The 25,048-nt window shown below is 34.9% G+C and overlaps 1 protein-coding gene and 1 long non-coding RNA gene across 5 annotated transcripts; one reads left to right on the top strand and one right to left on the bottom strand.

Annotated features, from left to right (window-relative positions):
* Nucleotides 1-3,094: 3,094 nt before the first annotated feature.
* LOC105060222 (26S proteasome regulatory subunit 6A homolog) lies at nt 3,095-13,687 on the top strand. Its single transcript, XM_010943831.4, has 10 exons — nt 3,095-3,262; nt 3,426-3,542; nt 4,018-4,125; nt 4,640-4,831; nt 5,058-5,249; nt 7,193-7,311; nt 8,547-8,634; nt 12,002-12,121; nt 12,219-12,359; nt 13,254-13,687. Exons 1-10 carry the CDS (start codon nt 3,149-3,151, stop codon nt 13,329-13,331), a joined length of 1,269 nt encoding a protein of 422 aa, XP_010942133.1. The 5' UTR covers nt 3,095-3,148; the 3' UTR covers nt 13,332-13,687.
* A 774-nt stretch (nt 13,688-14,461) lies between these two features.
* Nucleotides 14,462-24,943, bottom strand: LOC105060321 (uncharacterized). 4 transcript variants are annotated; one of them, XR_012136319.1, is made up of 6 exons: nt 24,555-24,932; nt 15,476-15,561; nt 15,279-15,380; nt 14,826-14,958; nt 14,671-14,733; nt 14,462-14,570 (listed from the first exon to the last, which is right to left on the bottom strand). It is a non-coding gene; the product is annotated as an uncharacterized lncRNA (long non-coding RNA). The 4 variants fall into 4 exon arrangements; XR_012136321.1 differs by having other exon boundaries at nt 14,462-14,733; nt 15,120-15,380; nt 24,555-24,943; XR_012136320.1 differs by having other exon boundaries at nt 14,462-14,733; nt 15,476-15,565; nt 24,555-24,931.
* Between the last annotated feature and the right edge of the window lie 105 nt (nt 24,944-25,048).

Here is a 25,048-nt window from a genome sequence, read left to right as displayed (position 1 = left end):
AAGCCCAGCAAATTTTGGGCCAGACTAGGCAAGCCTAATAGCCCATGATCAACTATAATCTCATTCGTAGTAGAAGATAATTTTCCTTTTTATTGTGTATTCATTTTTTGGCATGTTTGACAGATGTTGGTAGTTTAAATTTCTAAAGGCCCGTTTTGATGATTGGGCCTAAATTGTAGATTGAGCCAATGCAACCATTAAAATTAGACTGAATCAGGCCTATATTTACAAATATCTAGAGTAATGGTTGTATTAACCTGACCTGATTTGTAAATACATGCTTAGCTCCATCTGATTTGGATGGCTATATTAGCCCCATCCCTAAATCTGGGTTTTAGGTCTAATCATCCGAATAAGCCTTCCTTTGCATGCATGCAATTTACTTCTCCTTTTCAATGAATTACAAAGACCCTCTCATGGGTTGCAATCAAACGTGTACCTTATGAATTTGCTCTTCATGTAAAGAAATTCAGAGACTTATAAAAAAAAAAATATTTAATGAAGACTTTAAACCACATAAAATGAATCGGGCATAAATAATACACACACACAATCAGAAATTTGAACTTGCATCGGGCATTTAATACATTTCACACCCATCCAGATGTGGGTAAATAAAATCTTTCATTCACTTGATGCCGTTTGCAGTACTCAAAATCATCATGGCCATTGAGCTCGAGCACCTCGACCTCAAAGTTCTCTCGCAGAATCATTGGTTTATTACATTAAAATTATATTTAACTATGATAATATTATTTAGGTCCTATTTGAGTTTTTAAAAATAGAGCTTTTAAGAAATAAAGCTTTTAGAAGTATAGTTTTTACAAAAAGCTATTTACTATTTGATAATCATATTTATAAAATATTTTATAACTTTAACATATATATGATAATTAAAATAAAAAAAATATTTTTGATATAATAAAATAATAATAAAAGATATTGCATAGTATTATATAATAGAAGATAATATAATATAACATAATATATTAAAATATTATTATAATATATAATATCATTATCATAATATAATATTATATTATATTATATTATTATACTTATAATATAATTTATAATGTAATAATATATTACTTATAATCTAATATAATAATAGATTATAATATAATATAATAAGTATATTATTATATTATTAAAATATTATTATGCTATATTGTATTATTATAATATAATAATATTATAAAAGATTATATGTCTATAACATAAATATTATTAAATTTTAAAATATTAATTTATTATATAATATTATTAGCATATAATGTAATATAATATAATATATACTATAATATAATATTATTATAATTATAATGTAATATAATATAATATAATGGATTATAATCTAATCTAATAATAATTTATAATATAATAGATTATATTATATTATTACAATATAATAACATTATATTATTAGTAAATATTGTTATATCAAATTATATGTTAATAATATAATAATACTATAAAAGATTATATTATATATTTATAATATATTATAATATTAATTTATTATTATATTATATTATATTTATAATATAATGATATAATATGATATAATTATAAGATTTGTTAGCTGATATTTTTGTCATTAAAAAAAATTTATTTAAATTAAAATAGCTTTTTGATATTAGTTATAAAGTATTTTTGAAAAAAGCTTTAAAATAAAATTTTTCTCAAGTAAATCTTTATAGTTTTCTGTCAAAGTCAAAATAACTTTTCAATTTTTTATCAAACATCACTGTATCACTCCAAACTATTTTTTGAAGACTAGAACATGCTTTCTGGTATTCTGAAAGCTTAGCCAAACAGGATCTTAGTCCATTAATCTCTATCTCACCAGTTACATCCAGCTACATTTTAAATAATATTATTTCATATGAGAATAAAAAGGAGGATAGCTATCTCTTTATGAGTAGAGATACTTCTTAAATTATATTTAAATATTTTAATTAATTGATATAAGATTGAAATTATATCAAATATGAATGAGATGTCAATATATTAAAATCTATATTTTTTATTTGATTATATTAATAAAATATCAATATAAATATCAATGGGTTATGAAAATATGTATTTATATTTATTTTAAATAAATAAAATATAAATTAAACACTGAAAGTATAAATATGAATAATGTATGAATCAAATAACTAATTTTTATAATTACATAATAAAAAAATTACTAAATAAATGATAAATTAAATTAATAGAATAGTAAATAGTAATACAATTATACATATTTAAAAAATTTGTAAATAGTATATAAAATTATATAAGATCATATATAAACTAATAGATTCAAATAGATAATTGTGACAAATATGGATACAAATATTAACGAATATTGTGCTCAAATTTCTATCCATATTCAGATGGATCCAAATATAATAATAGATTAAATATTCATTCAATTTATTTTTATTTTAAATTAAAAAGAGTAAACATTTAAAGTATATCCTCTTTTGAAGGAGAGGATTGAAGAAAAAGGGAAAAGAGAGATAGAAAGATTTAAAAATAGTTAAAAATAAAAATAGTAAGAAATGATGGATTTAGAAAGTAGCTTCGTGGAATTAAGATCTTCTTATCTTCACAACATTTGTTCAATAGCTTATAATACACGCTATATATAAACTATAATTTTTTATTATTTTAATTATTTAAAAATATATATAATAGATATCATAAAATAGATAATAAAATTAAATATTAATTTAAAAAAATAGCATCCTATTTAATTATTTATAAAAAAATATATAATAGATATCATAAAATAGATAATAAAATTAAATATTATTTTAAAAAAATTGCATCTCATGTATTGCATCCGGTTATAAACTAATTTAATATTTAACGTGGACTATAAACCATTTAAAATGAACTCGCCACATTTTGCCGACTTCGCAGCATGAACCCCGCTGCTTGATTCGCCCATTTCTTCAGTAGGTACGGTAATCCATGTAAACCGAAGTCGGCGAGCGAACCTGCCGACTTTATTCTGGGGTTGAAAAAGAATCATAGAGTCGGCAATTCATTACTTCGTTGCCGACTTTCGTTGCTATAAAGTGCAAAGGTTGGGCTCGCCTTGTTCACCATTGATCGTCTGTCCTCCTTTCTTGCTGCTCACTCTTCCCCAATGGCTTCAACCATGATGGAGGACAGTTTCGAAGACGATCAGCTGGCTTCCATGAGCACCGACGACATCATCAGAGCCTCTCGCCTCCTCGACAATGAGATCCGGATCCTCAAGGTAAAACCCTAATCAAGATCACATCCTTTTCCCAAAACAATTTAGGGTTTATTCTCCCCTCCTGTCCTCCTCTTTCTCATCTCTTGACACGCTCTTTCTGTGAGATTAGATTTTTTTTTCTTTTTTTTTTTTTGATATTGATTTCTCCTGGGATCTGCGGCAGGATGAGTTACAGAGGACGAATCTCGAGTTGGAATCCTTTAAGGAAAAGATAAAGGAGAACCAGGAAAAGATAAAACTTAACAAGCAGCTCCCTTACCTCGTTGGCAACATCGTCGAGGTATTCTTTTCTGCTCCCCCCGCTCCCTTCATCTCCAAATCTTTGATTTCCCTTTCATTCTTTCTTTACTTTCCTTAGAGTTTTTTTTTTTTTTCCATTTAAAGATAGCGTATTAACGTTTCATCCAATTAATCTGAAAATGAATGATACCCTGCAACTTTAACATCAAGAAAGGAGAAAAAAAAAAGAAATATGGATTTCATTTTGTTTTCATTATTGGCTTATTAGCCCTCTTCGGTGGCATTTTATGATGAAGTTTTGGATGATGTTGTCAGAAATTTCTTAATTAGATTCAAAGATGCCTGGATAATGAGGGCTTCCATTCATATGCTATTAGCGGTTTGAAGGATGGAAGCAGTTTAAGCTTGTTATTTTGGAACATTAACTTTTGCACTTCATGTGCCTTATTATTAATCATATCATTTGTTTCTTCTTCTGCTTCCTTTTTTTTTTTTTTAAACTGAACTCTCTTTAGATTCTGGAGATGAATCCCGAGGATGAGGCTGAGGAGGATGGTGCGAATGTTGATCTAGACTCGCAAAGAAAGGGAAAATGTGTTGTTCTCAAAACTTCTACACGACAAGTAAGCTGGATCCCTCATTTATTTATATTTTACTTATTTTTCCTTTAATAGAGCATAAGTGCTGCTTCATTTAGCCTCCTAAATGCAGAATTGAATGCTGAAATATCACATGGTCTTGGCAGAACCTATTCAAAGTCAGCTGACATTTGATGGCAATGTGATGGTGGAACCTATCCAAAATAATTATAACCTTGATGATAGAACTATTATCCTCATCTTTTTGGTTTTGCATTATATAATTCTGACAATGCACACACTTATGTGTTATGCCATCTAGTCTTATTTCCCTGCTACTATCTGTAGTTATTGATGTTTACACTTTTAAAGTTTCTGTATCTTTTACGAATGAAAACTTGGTCATCAGATTGCCATCTTGTCTATATTTTGAAGGGCATGACTTTTGGACTTGGCATGACCTTGGATTCTGATGCTTCGTATTAACTGAAAGACCATTCATCCATATGATGGAATTAGGTGATCAAGTATTGGTGACAACTTCTTTACATGATTTCAGACTATCTTCCTCCCTGTTGTTGGGTTAGTCGATCCTGATAAGCTTAAACCTGGAGATTTGGTTGGGGTTAACAAGGACAGCTACCTAATCTTGGACACCCTTCCTTCTGAATATGACTCGCGAGTAAAGGCAATGGAGGTTGATGAAAAGCCAACTGAAGATTACAATGATATTGGTGGCCTTGAGAAGCAGGTAACCCCTACTTTCACAATGTAGGTATGAGCTTTTTTATGTATATAATGAAATTCAACTGCTAAAGAGCTGATTGTTATTCTAAATTTCAGATTCAATCTTGGTAATTTTTATTTCGATAGATATTCTGGTCTTGTTTGAGTCCTCCCTAAGGTTGTTAGCTAGGAAATGCTCTCTTATTACCTTATTGTATCTTCCACCTAAATGCATCTATTTGTGTCTATAGATCCAAGAACTTGTTGAAGCCATTGTGCTGCCAATGACACACCAAGACCGGTTTCAGAAATTAGGGATTCGTCCACCTAAAGGAGTGCTTTTGTATGGACCACCTGGAACAGGGAAGACATTGATGGCTCGTGCATGTGCAGCACAGACAAATGCTACTTTTCTGAAGCTAGCAGGGCCCCAACTTGTTCAGGTTATTATGCAAAGCCAAAAATGCATGCTTGTGTTCTCATTCGGTTGTTTTGTCACCATTCATTTATGCTTATAAATCTACAGCCTCTCCATTTTTTGTGCTGAAGAGATTGTCCAAGAGCTTGACCAGTTTCTTCCAGTTTAAGTCATAGAAACCATTCATTTCTTGAAGTTGTTTCTTGTGCAATGTCATATTTAGTTGACTGATCTCAGTTGATTGTTGAATGTCAAATATGGATGAAATGTGATTTTCTTTGTTAGTTCTTATTGGAAAATAAATTGTTTCCTCAATTCCTTGGTGTGCATCATTTACATCATTCTCTTTATGTGCCACCATCATTCTATCTGCATCTGACCAATCCTTTTTCCAAGGTTTGATACACTTTGAGATAGATTAAATGACTGCTTATCTTCCCAGATGCACCTTTTTCTTGAAATATGAAATGATATAGTTGTATTGCTTTTAATAGTAAGTTCGATTGCCAATTGAACTTTTGATGGAGAAGTCTATTTATCTCAGTTTGACCAGATTTGATCATATACATGATGATTTTTTAAGAACATATGACACATATTTACTTACATGAATGGAATTTTTCCATTTGCATGAGCTTGTTACTGAAAAGAAATATGTGTAGGCTGCCTTGTAAACCACACAATGCATCATATAATTGTTTTGCAGGATGTTTGAGTACTGGATTGTGTAACGATTTTCTTATGCTGTGCAATAGGCTCGAGCTAAATTTTTTTTTTTTTCAAGAAAGACAATATTTACAACACAAGTAAATTGAAACGGGTTGTTTAAATATGAATATCATAAATGGAGTGAATCTTTGGAGTTGGTCCAGCATACGAACCGTATATTTTAAGCTAAAATTATGTTGAATCTATTCGTGCAAAAGTTGACCTAACTTTTTTGTCATTCATTGTTTTGACCATATGCAACAAGGACTTGAGGACACCTTCAATTTTGTAATAGGATGCTTTGTGGAGGGAACATATGAGGACTTCTTTCCTGGTGCATGTGTAAAGGATACCATATGACATGTTGAAACTTTAGTGCCATCAATATGCGGGGGCTATGTTAATAATCTAAGCATCATTCTGAGTCTATTGGATGTCTCCAAATAAAAATTGATATTGGAGTCCTAAAATTAATTCAAAGATGAAAACTTGCTCTCAGTTTTCATTCTTTGTACAAAGAGGCTAGCTATGGCAGACAGGTATGTGCTTCAAGTAGTTAATGAGATATTAGGATGCATATAAATTTGAAGTGATAACTTTTTATTTTTCATCAGGAGAAGTTGTGTTCACTAATTCTTTTTCAACAATTTATTTTTATCAATTTTATTTCTAAAGTTTTTTGCTGAATGAACCGATAACTTTTTTTAGGAATCTGAAGAGTATGACATGGCTTCAAGACTTCGAGTCCTCACTCCTTTAGGCAGATCTTTCAATCTTTCTTTGTTCTTATATACTTTGCAGTACTTGAGCCTCTAAATATTATTAGATCGTCTGCACAATTGAGGTTTCTTTTCCCATCCCTACAGGATAGCATTATTTTCAAAAAACAAGTGTACTTTGATGTTAGCATTTGAATTATCATGCATCTTGTGCTGGGTAACAGAAAGGGGAAAAATTACGGGGATGGAGGCTTCAAGGAAATAAAGTTAGATATTAGCTACTGATGAAGTTAACTTTAGGTACATCTAATAGACTGAGTTCTTATTGGTCCTTTGCAATTCATATTTCATAACATTGCCCATCAGTAGTTCTACGTATTGCATCATATTCTTTCTATACGAACTATAAATTCATGCAAAAAAATTTAATTATTAACTGTTTGAAGTCATGAATAGAAAATAGTGTTAGATTCTTTTTTTTTTTTGCCTCATCATAGTCCAGTGAAAATGCGACTGATTGGTTTTTTTGGGACACATTCAGATGTTTATTGGTGATGGTGCGAAACTCGTTCGTGATGCCTTTCAGCTTGCAAAGGAAAAATCTCCCTGTATAATTTTTATAGATGAGATTGATGCAATTGGAACAAAGCGATTTGATAGGTATGCCATGTTCCCATTTTGTGACGTACCACCATATATGCATGTGGTTCCTCTCAAATGTTGATTCAGGTAGAATTCTTAAGTCATTCTTTAGTAGTCCAAACATGTTACAGGTCCTTTGGAGAGCATTACCCTGTTTGATATACCATGTTACCAGCCTAATACTATTTCTTTTTGAAGTAAACGGTATGTCAAGTGATTCTATCGTGTAAAAATATTGATGAGCTCATTTTGCAATTGATGCAACCCTATTCTTACAAGAATGAGTTCCTATTAATCATGAACTAATAAATTTTAATATGCCAAATTTTTATTGCATCTGTTGAGATGCTTTTGTGGATTACGGTGGCCAAATTTCGTCAGTTATTGCAGCAAGATTACCAACTTAGTGCCCTGTAAAACATTCTGCTCTTTTAGTTATTTGCTTCTCCCTAGCTCTTTGTGCATCTCTTGCACTTTTGCTGTTTATCGCTTTCCTTTTTCTTTTGTGTGGGTTGAAATTTTATCTACACAACCAAGCAAGCATTATTTAATTAACTTTTTTTTTTTGGCAACCAAATATGCTGTATGGCTCAATAATACTTATATATTCCTTCAAATGTAGTCAGTTTTGCATGTCTTCGCTCTTCGTGCCATACAATGCCACCCGACCAGTTCTAGCAACTTTGGCTTTTTCCTTCATTACAAATTTCAGATAGGTTTCCTTGGGTCTCAGTATCTAGTTTTTCATTATTTAGAAAAAAAAAAGAGGAAAAACTTTAATTGAAATTCCCATTGCTTTTTGTTACAAATCAATATGTATCTGCGAGGATGAGATATGTCCTACACTAGATATTTAAGTAGTTTATTTGATGCATGATATTTACATGGACCTAGTTTACTTCCCATGAAGTAATTTACATTTCCATGCTAAACACATAGCTGCTTTCCTTAAACGGTAAATTAGCACTTCAGAGAACACTTTTTAAATAAGATAAGATAAATGTATTACAAATTGTGTTATTATTTTAAATAATAATTAGCACAGTTTTTTTTAATTGGCACTTCAGAGAACACTTTTTAAATAAGATAAGATAAATGTATTAGAAATTGTGTTATTATTTTAAATAATAATTAGCACAGTTTTTTTTTTCTTGAGTTTAATAATTAGCACAGTCAGATGCTAAAAACTTCTTGCAATAAGATACTACATCTATTCATAATCTTCATGGTATTAAATGTGTTCTATACTGCAGTGAAGTGAGTGGAGACAGGGAAGTGCAACGGACAATGTTGGAATTACTTAATCAGCTTGATGGTTTTAGCAGTGATGACCGAATAAAGGTCAGGATATATTCTTTTTTTTTTTTTGTACTATAAAATTTTCCTACATTTTTAAAGTTTGAGAATGAAAAATACGGCTTAGATTGTTCTTTGACATTAAATATAGCTTATAATTTGCAGACTTTCATTTTCTATTCATCACTCTTGCATTTATAATTATGTTCTCTTTTTGTCTTTTAGCATTTAGACAATGTTGTTTGAGGCTTCTGAACCTTTTGGTCAATTGTCAGACAAAAGTGCGCCGAAACCTTAGCTTCACCCCTCCTCCACTGTTCCAGTTGCAGACATGCTACAATTGTAGACCCATGCATCCCTTCATGCTTTGTCTATATACAATTCATTGCTCCCAATAAAGGTGGATTTCTAAATAAATATATTGTTCATTTTATTATCCACGGTCAATCTCATTCTATCATCCATGGTCAATCTCAACATAGCTTTCACCAAGAGTGCATGAAGAAATGGTGAAGTGATTTTCTCAGAACAATCTGTGAAGCATGAGTGGCTAGAAAACATTTGCTATATGGCTTGAAATGTTGCAAGATAATAAAGATGGGCTTGTATGGTAGTTGAAATAGACATTATATTTTGGTAACCATATTGTCAAAGACATGACAGTGGGCTTTGTCACGATGGTAACTGGTAAGGTTTCTTCATTGTAACTTATGTATTAGTGTATCACAGGTTTGAACTATGGAGACAGCCCTCTCCACGTGGAGATAGGATCGTGTACATCTAACTCTCCCTATAACCTGGAGCAGCAGAGCCTTGTGCGCTGGGATGTGCATTTTTATATTGTAAAATATGCATTATAGATAGATTTGGAGTGGACGACCTTAACTTTTGTAACTTAATTTTGATGAAAGGTCTTGCTGGAAAATGTTGCAGCTAGAGACTGTTGTTGTAAAAATGGGCTGAAAGCATAAAAAGGCCCATGCAGGCAGGAGGGATTTTTGGAGCTGCTGAAGCACTCCGAACAAGATATTTGGGCCAAGTCAGATTATGACTGAATAAGATGCTTATACTAACTGAGATAAAGTAAAACAATAGCATGAGGATTATTGCAGGCATATATTTAGTCCCACATTGTGATATTGGGTATTTAAACAGGGTCAAGGACTCCAATTAATAAATTCTAGCTAGTTTTTTTGGGTGAGGTTTTGGTCATTACAAAAAGGATCCAGAGTATGATATAATATCGTATTAGATACGTGGATGCACAATGTAAAGTGGGACTGAAAATGGTAAGAAGAAAAGTGAAGGGGAAAAAATTGAAGGAAAAGAAGGAAAAGAAGGAAAAAGTGCACACAATATAAATGGTTTAGAAGCATAAAGAAGCCCATGCAGGCAGGAGAGATCTTTAAGCTGGTCAAGCGCTTGCCCTTCTGATAAGATATTTTTGCTGTGAGTCAGATATGACTGGATATGATGCCTTTGGTAATCCAGATAAAGTAAAGCAATAGGATGAAGGGTGACTCTATCTAATCTCATTGAATTTTGAAATAAAAGAAAGAAAGGTATGCTACATGAAAAACATTGTTTGCATCTTATTCTCAGTGTCATGTTGGTTTCTAAAGAGAGAGAAGGAAAACACATTCATTACAATACTAAATTTAGATTCCTAACTTGTTACAATACTATATTACATCTTAGGGCATCAAGTACCTAGAGTTCATAGTTTTCGGTGCATATTTCGTCTCTTTTAATGTGAAATCTTTTTCCATCTCTCTATTTATATGATGGATATTTGCTTTGGCATGTTGCATGAAGCAAGAAGGTTTACGAAAACCACAAAGGCACGAATTGCTATGTTCATATGAATCCTGGCAATAAAGACTGCACAAGCAAATGCTATGTGGAAATGAATGTTGGGCAATCATGACTACACGAGCACACAGACAATGTTGAGGTGAAAATGCTGGGTAAGCCAGCCGGGAATTTTGTAGTGAAAATTTTTATGAGAAGTGGTGATGATCTTTTGTTTCTAGGGAGTCAGTTCATGAGGTCGGCATAATATGAATTACACTACCGAGGTAGATGTCATAAATCAGGAAAAATATGAATGAACATATTCGAGGGAGCTAACTAAGTTGCTTGAATGATGGAAAAAGTGGTACAAAATCTACACTGCATGCTCATATACGATAAACACTTGGAGGCTTTTTCTGTGTTATTTTGTTTTAAGCAGGATGGTCCAGGGCTTTTCATGGACTGTGGACATCATATAAGGAAACTGGGACAAAAGACTTGCAATGAGGGATTTAAAAAAGATCACCTTTTCCTGAATTATAGTCTATGATAAGAGAGCTGAGGAAATTTTTCATAAAGTAGGCTTAGGGTACAGCAAATTGGGTTGCCTACATCAGAAGATTTGCATCACCTGAGGATACGGAAGAGATGCCCCTCAGTATACGATCAGGAAGGGTTGAGGTTGTTCGTGCAGTTTAATTTATGCTGTATAAACAACAAAAATTCACTGTTAAGTAACAATTTTTCTTCTGTTATTTTTTTTATGTGATCTTCCCTCAAGTTGTTTTTTTCTTCAACTAACTGTTGCATATCCTTTTTCACTGCCCCAGTCATGACCACTTCTCTGAGTTTGTAAAAACCTGCTCTTCATTTGAGAACTTTTATGCTATCCATGGCCACTTCCTACCTTGTTGGTAGATGCTAGACAAAGAAATCTAATTCTAGCATCTAATTCTAGCATTTATGATAGTGCAAAAGGAACCTTGTACTTCTATGTATCTTGTTCAAAATTATTTGGTAGGGTGATAGCTACTAATAAACCTATTTGAAGGTATATGCAATTGGTAATGGAATGTGTGCATGAACAGGAAGCCAATTTCTTTGGCTGCACTCAATGTTCTGGTTTTGTATGGCCGGTTCTATGCTGCAACGTACTTTAGATTCTTTCTGCTTGATTTATGAATCTGCAAATAGGTAAATCCCATTATATGATGAGCCATGTTCATTTAGTCACCCTGTGCCCTAGACCCTTGAAAGAATTTAAGTTTCATGTTGCTAATCATTATTGGATCTACTAATAATCAGTTCATGAAAGGATGTGCAAATGAGACGTGCATGGAGCGCAAGCTGGTGTTCTATGCCATGCCCCATGCAAATACTGAATGAGATGTGTGCAAGTACGCCTTATTTTATCCAGAGTGTCCCTAGACCCTTGAGGCAACTCTAAGTTTGCTGATGCTAATCATTAGGTTTGGAATAGACTATGTATCAGTGCTCACTGTAAGGCTTCATACTGGGTTTTTAGATCTATGAAGTTCTTGTGGACTGGCAAATATGTAGTATCATTAAACAATTAGTTCTATTAATTGTCTTGACAATAATTTTTTTGATTTTACAGGTCATAGCAGCAACTAATCGTGCTGACATTCTTGATCCTGCTCTTATGCGCTCTGGCCGTTTAGATCGCAAAATTGAGTTCCCTCATCCATCTGAAGAAGCAAGAGCTCGGATATTGCAGGTGACCATAACTGCTATGCCCCCCCTGTACACATGTATATGAAATGGATGGTCCACTAGAAACTAAGCTCTTTTTTTTTTTGGTCATGGAAATTTAGATCCACTCAAGGAAAATGAATGTACACCCTGATGTAAACTTTGAAGAGCTGGCGCGGTCAACAGATGATTTCAATGGGGCACAACTGAAGGCAGTTTGTGTAGAAGCTGGCATGCTTGCTTTGCGTCGAGATGCAACCGAGGTTCTAATCTCTTCCTTGGTTCATACTATATTGCTTCAGTAATTCCATTTTTTTTTTTTTTTTTTGTGAAAAACTTATTATGGTGGAATGAGAAATCATTCCAGGCATGGCTAAAGATTGAACTCTAGTTCCATAATTAAATGGTGGGCAGTTCTCTACCACTGCACATTAGATTTCCTGTTTTCACCTGCAGTGTTTACTAACTTTTGCTAAGATGTCCTGTCACATCTTCCTGTTATGTGCCTGCATGATTACTAGTTTGGGCCCAAAATATTTTGTTTGATTCTTTTTAGGTGCATTACATTTGTCACAAAGCCAGAAAGTTCAACTTTCTTGCATTTTAGCAAGTCATTTTACTCATGCATGCATGCATAGAATGGTGAATAAACATAATGCTTTGGTCAGGAATCTTGAAGAAAATTCTCCTGTCTCAATGTTACTTTCGATCATGGATATCTCATGCAATAGAGTCATGATGTCAAGTGCCAGCCTCTGACAGGCACGTACCATGCCGGGCTAGCACCGACACCTGCTGTTGGTGAGCATGGCATGTTGTATGTGTTTTTAAATATTCTTAAACAAAAGGTTATTTATTTATCTATTTGTTCAGCGAGGAACACCACATGTGGTGGCACCATGCCATGTTTGCTAGTTACATTTGCCTGATTACCTGCAGTTCAATGCAATAATCACATTAATATTGTTGAATTTAATGCATGTTTAAGGAATCAAATACACTGATACTCCATTTAGGAGAGGTCACTACTACCCATATTCACAACACCACCCGAATAATGTCTTTTTTTCATGTTGTCACTGTTATAATTAAAACAACAATCTGTTACCAAAAAAAAAAAAACAACAATCAGTTTACTTTTTGTTTTCCATATTCAGGTGACGCATGAAGATTTCAATGAAGGGATTATCCAAGTCCAGGCCAAGAAGAAATCCAGTTTAAATTATTATGCTTAGTACTTTGCGTGGGCTTCCTTGTACTGATGTAGATGAATAGGAGCTATATGCTGAAATGTTAATTTTCTAGCATTTCTCCAACGGTCTTTGTTTAGAATACTTTTTATCATGAAGCATCGTGAAAATGTCAAGATGTATCATCAAATGTTGTCTTGCTTTGTGCTTTCTTGGTGCCCCAAGTTATCAGGGTTGGGCTGACACACACTAAGAACATTGCTTTGTTTGGTACATAATTGTAGTTCCAGTCTGTGGGACCACCCCGTACACCTCAACCGCCCAGTGTGTCCGGAAATGATTATCGATGCATGAACTGAGTTTCCATCAATCGGCCGGTATATATAAATGGACTTGGATTTCGTTTGGTGTGTTATATGCCTCCTGACAATAATTTAGCCTCTGGTCTCTGTGCGAGGGGAGTGGAGTGCTTCTGTCTAGGTTCGTTATTGGGGAAAAATGCCTGTTGTATCCGATGACGTTTAGGTGGCAAGGACCCATTTGCTGGTCAAGTGAACTTTGGCGGGACATCATGCGTGCATACTACCCTAAAGGCAAGCGAAGGATGAAGACAGTGAATTCTGGGAGGGAATACGCGCGTATATATATATATATATTCTTTCCAGAATTAAGGTTGGCAAATGTGTTATTTTTAGGATATCTGGTGCTTAGATCATCTGCTGGGGAGTCGACAACAAAAAGAAATGTGAGATGCCGACTATTTGGTGGCTGGACTAATTTGCCCTTGGTCACGGTAGAGTAGACTAGTTCTTACTGATTGAAATGTTACGTTGTCTTTTTTGTTCTTTTTCTTTTTTTCTTCTTTCGTTCCCCGTATATATCCTTTACTTTAGATATCCATATTTCAGCCTGGAGCTAAACATTTCATCGGAGAATCAGCAGCTGGAACGTGCGGCACTTTACAAAATGTACGACTACACCACACTTACGTGAGATCAAAAATCCTGCGGCTATGTTGGTCAGATGTCACTGCCAATTAGATAATAAGTTATATGCACCTTCGAGTCAGTAGCAATGGTTCACAGCGTTTGAAAAAAGTACCATTGCCAAATGTCAGAATGATGCTTTGCGAGCAATAGCATGTCCTCTTTGTTGTATGGCACCAAGGTCAGCCATTGGCAGAATAGTTAGTTTAGATAAATCTTTTAAAAAATGTCTTACAACACTCTACAGAGACAATGACATTACTGATTTAATAGTTGACATCATTCTTTCCACTTACTCCTGAAACAATATAGATAATATCACATACAATTCAGAAAAAGATTTTGACATGGATGCTTTAAAAAAATTACATGTTATCTACGGTGAAAAGAACACTGACCAGCATGGATCTCACTCCTCTTATATTATTAGGAGGCACCATCATGGCTTCCATTACCAGATTCTGAAGATTTCCAGTTGAAGGAAATGAGTATGAAAGAAAAGACATCAAAAGGATCTGCAGCAATTAGTTGAACAAGTGCAAAAATAACGTACCATGTAAGGCTGTCAAGTTATCTTCTTTGCACGCTCCATGTGGGGAGCCATGAACGGACAAAAGCATCTCACCATGCTTTGGTAGCCTTAAAGTTTTGGGAGTCATGCCAAAAGATAATCGGTTACCAGTCGCCTGCAATAAATATGGTAATATTCAGAGCTTTGAAAATTGGTTCCCCCTGATGCTTCTTGCAAAAAAAAAAAAAAAGGGGGGGTGGGGGGGGGGGTTAAAAAGGTGTCTGCCATATCATCAATACAAAATTCTTTAATTAATCAAAGTGATTTCATGCATACCTTAAGCATCTAACAAACCCATGAGACAATTGTCAACATCCGAGCCAACATATAGCCTTAAGCTAATATAGAGGTGTCTGTTGTTCTAGGCATCTGGTATTTTGATGGTTCAATCAAAATCTAGAATGCAGGAAGATCGAAGCAAAATAATTTCCTAACCTCGAGGAAACATAATGAGACTCAGAGGTTTGAAACGGTGATGTTTACTCTAACATACAAAATCAGAAATTTGCATGTTTGCAGCCTCCAAGTTCTTCTTCACTGTCAAAAATTATATCAAGCAGTCAAGATAAATTCAATATTCAGTGTCAGAGAGTTGAAATGTTGATATGGAAAAATATAAATATCAAACATGCCTGAGTTTACTGAAAACTGAAGGCCGCCAACACAATCCAGTGAAGCATGCATATTTCTACCATCAGCTTGATTTCGAGGCAAATTACTGTCTTTATCATACCATTTGATAAGGAAAGGGAAAAACAAAAGAAGAAGGACAGGATTAAATATCTGTAATTCTGAACTGTGTGTGAAATTCCTTGTCTTTAATAGTATGTACAGGGTGTATACATAGACCTAATTATAATAGACTTTGGTTATGATAACATTCTAATAATATTACAAGTTGGTTACGTTAATACCATTGCAACTCAAAAACTTTGTATTTCTCATTTCTCAAAAACTGACATGTTTGGCATATTTTCCTGGAAAAATGTTATTGCTGGAGTCTCCAGTTGTTCCTTAAGTATGAGTGAAGCAATCACAAATGAGAAAGCAAGTTTTCAGTCTCTGCTGAACACAAAGCTTGAACTGCAGCAAGTCGACATTCAACCATCAAGCACAAATCTTTGCTTACATTAGTTAAAGTACTAACAGAAACAGGACAGGAGAAAAAGCAGTCTTGTAAATCTCATCAAGAGTTAGCAGTAAGAAAAAGATGCAACCAAAAACAGAGTGACTTATGGCTTTAGAATGCACTTTGATGAAAAAACAAATGGCCAAATATAAGAATGTACTGTTGACTAAAGTGAATAGCACATATTATCATTAAACAGTACAATGTAAACCTGAGAAAAATAGTTTCAGAAAAGATAAGGGTGAATATAAACCAGGAAAGAGAGGATGAGTAAGATGGAAGGTATTAAATGGGATTAGTTGATCTACAAGAACTCATAAGCCAGACAAGGCTCCATGTTCGTGGTGATGATTAAACCTCCAGACTCACTTGTCAACAACAGGTAGCTAGCTTTTCTTTAGAAGTTCTCCCTATTTAGTGTTTAAGTTGGGATATTTTCTTGCTCGTCATTAGCTTACTAACTAGAATCTACTAAGGTGTTTCACCCACAATAAAATTTCTCTCGATCATGTTTACACTATTGTACCCTACATGCTTACCAAAACTTCCGCCAAGACTCAAATTTGGTACCTCTTATTGCATATGAGGATCAAGCTCTGCATAGATGTGCAGTTCGCCATTATAACATCTTTTAACTATCAACAGTATATTTCTTTGAAAATAAGAAAATGAGCCATTATCATCTTTTATGGTGCACTTAAATATAGTTTAATAATCTCACATCCTCAGCACTTATCATCCTGTAAATTATTTATTAGTCTGCTGATTTAGTTAAGGTTATAAGCGAAAAAGGTAGTTCTACGAGCAATACATTTTTAGTGCGAATGAATGGGGTGGATGAAACGGATAGATGCTTGTGAGAATTACTTGATCACAACATGGGCAGGTTGAAAGACTGGAAAAAAAGAGACCCAGACTACCTGTAAAGCCTGCATCTAGTGTGGGTCAGATTGTTGGACAATGATGGTCATGAAGATCAAAAACATGAGAATTAGGAGTGAATACATATGATGAAGGCTTGAGAGTATAAGTATTTTTCATGATGAGCTAGTATAATAGCTGGTTGTGAAACATAATTCTATCAATCAACAGATGCATGGTTGTCATCTTGCCAAATGAAGCTGCTGTTTGATTAAATCTCCATATAACTGGTTGGGGTTTACAGCACTAGGTCCAACCATCCAGGTCAGCCATGATAGTACAAATCCACTTGACAGTCTTTGGATGCTTTTGCAGCTCTTAACTGGTTCTGTGGTTGCAAATAAGTTTCTGAAAGTTGGGGAAATAGGAGCGACCGCTAGAAAGAAAACCCTATATTTACCAGATGGTACTTTAGAAGAGGAAAGAAAGACACCAAGAAGGTTGAAGTGGCAAAGTGTCACTTTATCAACAAATTATGCCTCAATGTAAAGTGAGCAACATCTGGGTTTATACGTCTAATATAGGTGGACAAGACGAGTCCTCAAAGAAGAGGTATTAATAAACAAGAAGATAATGGGAAAGGTTCTCAAAGAGGAACATTTGTGAGAGACCTGAAATTTGTGCAAAAAAAGATATTGCACTTTTTCCTTTATTTTTGGAATTATACCTGAAAAGATAATCCAGCAACTGATTAGCTGACTTCACCAAAGGAGGGGAATAAATAGATAACCAGAAATACAAAAAGAAAAAAAGACGGAGAAGAGTGAGTAGGACTCGTGGTGATAATGTATATTGCAACCAAAACTGTGCAATGCTGGTAGCATGATAGTGCTTGTGCTTTGTATACCATACTATATATGAATATGGGAGAAGTGATGAGAAGAAATGTGTTAGATATTTTCAAAATATAAGAAATAAAATTTTATGAAAGAGGGGCAAAAGAGCCTTATACCTCTAAGGTTTCATTAATAAGTATACATAGTACAGGATATTCATATAGGGCAGCAATAATACAGCCTAGCTACCATAAAAATCCCTACTATATATAGTACAGAATATTCATGTAGGGCAGCAAATAAAACAGTTCAGCTACCATAAAACCCCTACTATATATATAGTACAGAATATTTATGTAGGACAGCAATAATACAGCCCAGCTACCATAAAACTCCTACTATACATGAAAAATAATATACAATACTAAATATAGCCTAACATTCCCCTACAAGCGAAGCATCCTTGGTATGAAGGTGAAGATTGGTGCACAAATTCGAAAATCGAGAGGTAGACAAAGGTTTGGTGAAGATGTCAATAAATTGCTTATCAGAAGAGATATGAACCAAATCCAAATCACCCGATTGAACTTTCTCCCTTAAGAAATAATGATCAAGTTCAATGTGCTTTGTACGAGCATGTAAAACAGGATTTGCAGCAAGATATGTGGTGCTAAGATTATCACAATAGATGCAAATAGAGCGCCATAAGGAGGCTCCAAGATTACGAAGTAGATGATGGATCCAAACTGTCTTGATGAGTGTGTAGGCCATAAAGTGATACTCTGTTTCAGTACTGGAGCGAAAAATAGTAGGCTGCTTCTTAGCCGACCACGAGATAAGATTAGATCCAAAAAATATGCAATACCCAGAAGTTGACCTCTGTGTATTTGGACAATCAGCCCAATTAACATCTGAAAAGGCAATGAGTGATGGACTTAGGCAGTGGAAGATAGAAATGCCGTAGGATAGTGTCCCGTGAATATACTGGAGAAGACGCTTAATAGCCTTTCATGTGTGTCTTGCGAGGTGCATGGAGATACTGAGTAACCATATTAATGTCATACGAGATGTCTGGTCTTGTGAAGGTAAGATATTGCAAAGCGCCAACCATCTGACGATAGGTATAGGGATCTTCAAGAGGATGCCCTTATTGAGCCGAGAGATGAGTGCTCGGAGAGAGCGGAGTGAAAACCGACTTACTAGTAAGAAAACCATGATACTCAAGCAATTGATGCGCATATTTCTGTTGAGTCAAATGAAGACCAAAGGACAAGTAATTGACTTCAATGCCCAAAAAATAATTTAGGATTCCTAAGTCCTTTGTTGCAAACTCTTATTGTAAAATGCCTATAAGAGCCTCTAAAAGAGAAGAGGAGATTTCAGTAACAATGATATCATCGACATACAAGAGAAGGACGAGAGTGCCAGAAGAGGAGCGACAAATAAACATCGAGAGATCCACGTTACTTTCAATAAAATCAATCTTAGAAAGAAAAAAAAGTAAAGTGCTGAAACCAAGCCCGAGGCACCTGCGTGAGTCCATAGATGGCCTTTCTTAGGTGGCAGACATGATGAGGAAGAGAAGGATTCATAAAGCCAGATGGTTGTTTCATATAGACTTCTGTAGAGAGAACACCAAGAAGAAAGGCATTCTTCACATCAAGTTGCCGAAATGGCCACCCCAGAGGAGAAAGGCAAAGCAACCGAAAGAACAGTACGAATAGTAGTCAGCTTGACAATCAGTGAAAACGATTCAGCAAAATTAATATCCTGTTGCTGTTTGCAATCCTGAGCCACAAGCCAAGCCTTGAGATGCTCAAGAGGGCCATCCGCCTTCTGCTTAACCTTGTATACCCGTTTGCAGCCAATAAGATTGATTGATGGTGGAGGAGGACCAAGATCCCAAGTAGAGTTAGCCAATAAGGCATCAAATTCCTTAGTCATAGCTGCACACCAACCTGCATCCTGAGAAGCCTCAGCAAAAGAGTTAGACTCGATAGGAAGAGGAGAACTCGTAGAAGCACAGAAGGAGGTAGACTCAGTTAGACCCTTTGTCATGGATCGGATGAGCATAGAGTGTGTACGGGAAGGTGGAAGAACAATAGGTGAAGTAGGTAAAGAAGATAGCGAAATTGGTAGGTCTGCAGCAGGTTGTGTGAAAAGGAGGTTCATAAGATGGAGGATCAAGGTCAGTTGTAGTAGTGGGTGTAACAGTCCAGAAGGTTGTTTGTTCGGTATAGATCCGGAGCTCTTTTTGACCAGCAGCAGCGATGTGGTTCTCATCTCTAATCTGTATGGCATCATGATTCAAGTTGGTAGGAGATTGAGTTAATGACTCAGAGGTTGATGAAATAGACGGAGTGAGTCGATCGATACAAAAAGTGCTAGAATCATCAATAATAGAGATACGAATGAAATTGAAATCAGAGAGTGCATCAATAGAAGGATTCTCACCCAGTAAAGGAGGATTAGAAAGAAAATTTTAAAACAAGTGAAAATTTGAAACAGTAGAAATAGATGTAGAGGATGTAGAAAATTTGGAGAGACAGAAATATGAAAAAATTATTTCAACAAAGATAACATGCTTAAAAATGAAAATTTTATCAGTGCTTGGATATAGGCAACGAAACCCTTTATGCTTATATGAGATTCCCAAGAATACACAAGTGATCGGGAAGAGAGCTTATGATTGGCAATATCCTCTAGATTAGGATAACACAGGCATCCAAAAATTTTTATAAGTTGCAAGTCAGAAGGACACAACCATGCAAAACATTGTATCGCGATTTTTCTTTCAAAAGCCCAAAAACGAGGAGGCATGCAAGCTTGAAAAAGAAGACTTTTAACAACACTAGATAAATGTCTATGTTTTCTCTCAGCAACACTATTTTGCTGTGGTGTGTGAGGACAAGAGAATCTGTGAATAATTCCAATCTTTGAACATAGAGCAGAAAATTTTTCATGTATATACTCCTTACCATTGTCAGATTGAAGAATTTTAATTTTGCGATGAAAGATATTTTCAGCCATTGTCTGAAACTCTAGAAATTTTTCAAAAACCTCATGTTTAAATTTTAAAAGATAAAATCAAGAATATCATGAGTAATCATTCATAAAAATTACATAATATTTATATCTAAAAACAGAATGAACATGTGCCTGCCATACATCAGAATGAACAAGTTGAAGAGAAAAAATAGATTTTGATTTAGAATCATCAAAAGAAAGTTTAACATGTTTTTCTATGTTGCAGGCATGACAAACAGATAATTTGATTTCAGAATGACTATCAGAAACAACTTTATTTTCTTTAATAAATTTAGAAAGAGCAATAAGACTAGGATGACCTAACTGTCTATGCCAAATATTTTCACTAAATCTAGATGCAACAAAAGCCAACTATTGCTTATTCTTTACGCTTGCAACTTTAGAAAAAATTGGATAGCATGAAATTCTTGAACTACGGCATCTAAGAAGCTCCTTCTCCATTTCCATGTCCTTTACAGAAAAATCGAAAGAGTCAAATTCGGAAAAGAAATTATTATCATGGCAAAATTGACGAACAAAACAGAAGATAAATTTCTTTTAATAGAGGGAACAACGAGAACATTTTTGAGAGCAAAAGAGTTGGAAGGAGTATTCAACTGTATTTCATCTGTCTGAGTAATATTAAGTAAATTTTTATTACCAACTAGAATTTTTTCTTGCCCAATATAAGGTTTAGAAAATGAGAGAATATCAGGATTAGCAGTTATATGATTGATGCTCCATTATCTGGATACCAAACCTCCTCATTAGGTTCATGAAGGCTCATAGCACCGAAAGTCTAAGGAATGTCATCTGTAGTGAAAGTATGGTTGAAGCATTGCCTACACTGAAGAGCAGAATGATTAAATTTTCCACAGATCTGGCACTGTGTGACAGACCATGGAGCATAGGGCTGTTGGTTAGGTTGATTAGGTTGACGAAAAGACTGAAGATGTGAGTGTGCTCCATGGTATCCACGATCAGGATTTGAATTGTGTTTGCTACGCTGTCCTCAGCCTCCACAAAATCTACCCCTATGGCCTCCACGATTACCTCGACCACGATGTGTATAAAGGGCTTCACCTTCAGTGATGAAAGTAGCAGGTGATGTCGTCAAGCTGGTATGACACTGAACTTCTGTTTCTTCTTGCATTAGTAATCGAAGTTGCTCAGAGGTAGGTTTCCTCCTGTGTGTGTCCAAAGCACTTACAAATCCTCTATATTCCTCTGGTAGTCTCAGAAGAACAGTCATGACCAAATTGTGATCCGACTCGACTTCTCCGATCGTCTGGAGGGCATTACCTATCAATTTAACTTTTTGCATATATTCACTCATACCCATTGATCCTTTCTCGATGCTTTGTAACTCATACTTTAGAGAAAAGGCCATAGAGGCAGCCTTGTCAAGAAAATATGCTTCAATGATTTTTCATACATCATGGGCTGTTTTGGATGAACTGGACATGACCATCTGTAATATACTAAGAGACAGAATATCATTAATCCAGAAAAGTATGGTGGTATCTATCTTCTTTCACACTAAACGCTCGAGATTCATAATTGTCTTCTTATCAGTTGTTTCACTAGTCTAAAGAGGAATAATACCAGTCCCATCTACATGCGAAGTAACACCAAAACTTTCTAAGACATTTAGGAAAACTTGTTTTCACATCAAATAATTAGAATCTGTGAGGTCTAATGGTATGAGAGTTTTGATGTTAACAATTGGTAGTGCTGAGTTAAAAGAAGACATGTTTGTCACCGAGAAAAGAAACCGCAACAAGGAGCAGAGATGAGGTCAGAAGTTACCAATGAAAGATTATTTTTCTGATGAAAGAGAGAGATCAGAGAGAACCAAGTGCCACCAGGAAGACTGAGCGGCACCAAATAGTACGAGAAGAGATCGCCTATGGAAGAAGACAAGGTTTTGGTGGTTGGTGGCTGTGGATCGATATTCCCTAATTAGGGTTCTCACTCTGATACCATGAAAGAGGGGCCAAAGAGCCTTATACCTCTAGGGTTTCATTAACAAGTATATATAGTATAGGGTATTCATATAGGGCAGCAATAATACAGCCCAGCTACCATAAAAGCCTCTACTATATATAGTACAAAACATTCTTTTAAGGCAGCAAATAATACAGTCCAGCTACCATAAAACCCCTACTATATATGTAGTACAGAATATTCATGTAGGGCAGCAATAATACAGCCCAGCTACCATAAAAACCCCTATTATACATGAAAAATAATATACAATACTAAATATAGCCTAATATTTTATTTTAAATCAAACCAACCAACCATTGTGGTAGTTGGTTGGCTAGCATCCCGTCAAAAGCATGTGAGTTCAACTTGATTAAACATTGATTCTATAGACACTATTATCAAATCAACTTGATCGCGAATGCACATTGGTTTGACTCGTTAGTGCAAAACATGATCAAATGTTGAGCCTTATTTTATCTTAAAAGCTTGTCATATATTTTACTTGCATACTTGATTGGTGGGGTGAATAAAGCCTTAAGGAAAGCGACCGTGCTACATACCTTTTTCAAGATTTCCATTTTTTCCTCCTTTGCTCCAACAAAATGTGCATGTAAGAGAGATCGAGAGAGAGATGAGTCACTCACATGGAATCTAAAGTTTATCCATGAAATTCTATGGAAAAAATATTCGTTGCAACGGTGATACCACGTCATATGTGTCACAAACCAATAAAAATTCCTATATTTCATTGGTTCTAGTGTATTTTATTGATTCCCGTGAATGATACCCACACTACCCCCTTGTATTTCATTGATTCCCGACTTCTAATTGGTTTGTTGCAAATATGGCATGGTATCACCATTGCAATGAATATTTTCTCAAATTCTATGTAAACGTAACCAAACAACCCTAACATAATATTTTCTCAAATTCTAACTCAGCTGAACAAGCCCCAATATAAGGTAAACTCAAGCACCACTTTTAAAATTTTTTGCTTTGGACTAATGATCCCTTAAGAAGCTAATCTCCATCATCTATGAGTTTTCGTTTGATTTTGTTTTACTTTTCCTTGATGATGGGAAGGAGACCCACAGCCAAACCATCAAGATTTTTATACCTAAAGACTTTGAAACGAATGAAATTTCCATCTTTGCAGAATCGTTTATGCTAATAGATAGAGTATCACTGTGATCTTTGTAAATGAAGTGCAATGCAATTGCTTGCTCCCGCATTTTGAACTTTTAGAAATTAGAATATGCTTGTGTAAATGTATTATCATCCTTTTGTCAGAAAAAAGGAAATAACTCAAAGAAAGAATGCTACATCGGACAGATAGTAGAGTACATGCATGAGGCCATCAATGTAAGTACATGAACCGATGAACGACACATCATCCTGAAACTAAAAGATATTGGGTACCCACGAATAGGTTTGTGTGGCTGTCAACAATCCAAGCAAACAAATTTACTTATAATACAGTAGAAATTTGAAACAGAAGTACTTTCTTGTAGGGAAAACCACCGATTTTGGATTCCTACGTTCAAGTGGATCTCAAAAGGATCCTTGAAATTAGAGCCCCTTCGAAAAGGAAAGAGAGGTTAAATCAAGAATAAAACTATTGTTTTATAATCAAATTTCCTAGTGATGGAAAAGAAGCATCGTGCCGATTAAATTCTGGTGAACAAGAAGCATCATCTTAGATATACAAACTCCAGTATATATATTATATTTTTTTTTAATCTCAAAAAAACGACGTTTTGTGACTACCAACAAAATCATGGATATAAGGAACGACTCAATTCTTTACACCTGCCACAATTCGCCACAGAACTAGCTTGAAATCAGATGAATGACATATGAATAGAATACCTTCAGGACTATCGAACGCACGCTGTCGCTCCACGAACTGCACCGCCATGTTCTCCCTCGGCCCAGCCTCTGCGATCGGTCTCTGGCTTCATGGAAGACTCCGTGAACGGAACGCCCGCTTCCTCTCCCTTCTTGCCATCGCGATGATTCCCTGTTGAGAAAACCGAAGCCCTACCTGAAATCGAAATAGGAGGGAAGGCAGCGTGGAGAAAGCTTGAAAAACCCCAGAAGAGCGGCAAGATTTTGGGCCCATCCTCTCGGACCGAAGCCAAGAGAACGAAAGGCAAATTGAAGACCCACAGTATGGATGTGCCAAATCACGCTACCCATGGCATGATAAAACCCAAGATACGGTATTGCGGATATTCTTTGCATCCTAAAATACGTACAGAATCAGAACTTGTAGATACGCCTGGGTCGTAGCAAACATAAGTTTATTTCATTAAAATTGTTTATTTTGTATCACCTAATTCATTAGTTAAAGACTTGGAGAT

Source organism: Elaeis guineensis, chromosome 1, assembly GCF_000442705.2.
Source record: "Elaeis guineensis isolate ETL-2024a chromosome 1, EG11, whole genome shotgun sequence".
NCBI classification, from domain to species: Eukaryota; Viridiplantae; Streptophyta; class Magnoliopsida; order Arecales; family Arecaceae; genus Elaeis; species Elaeis guineensis.
This window is presented reverse-complemented; position numbering and strand designations above follow the sequence as displayed.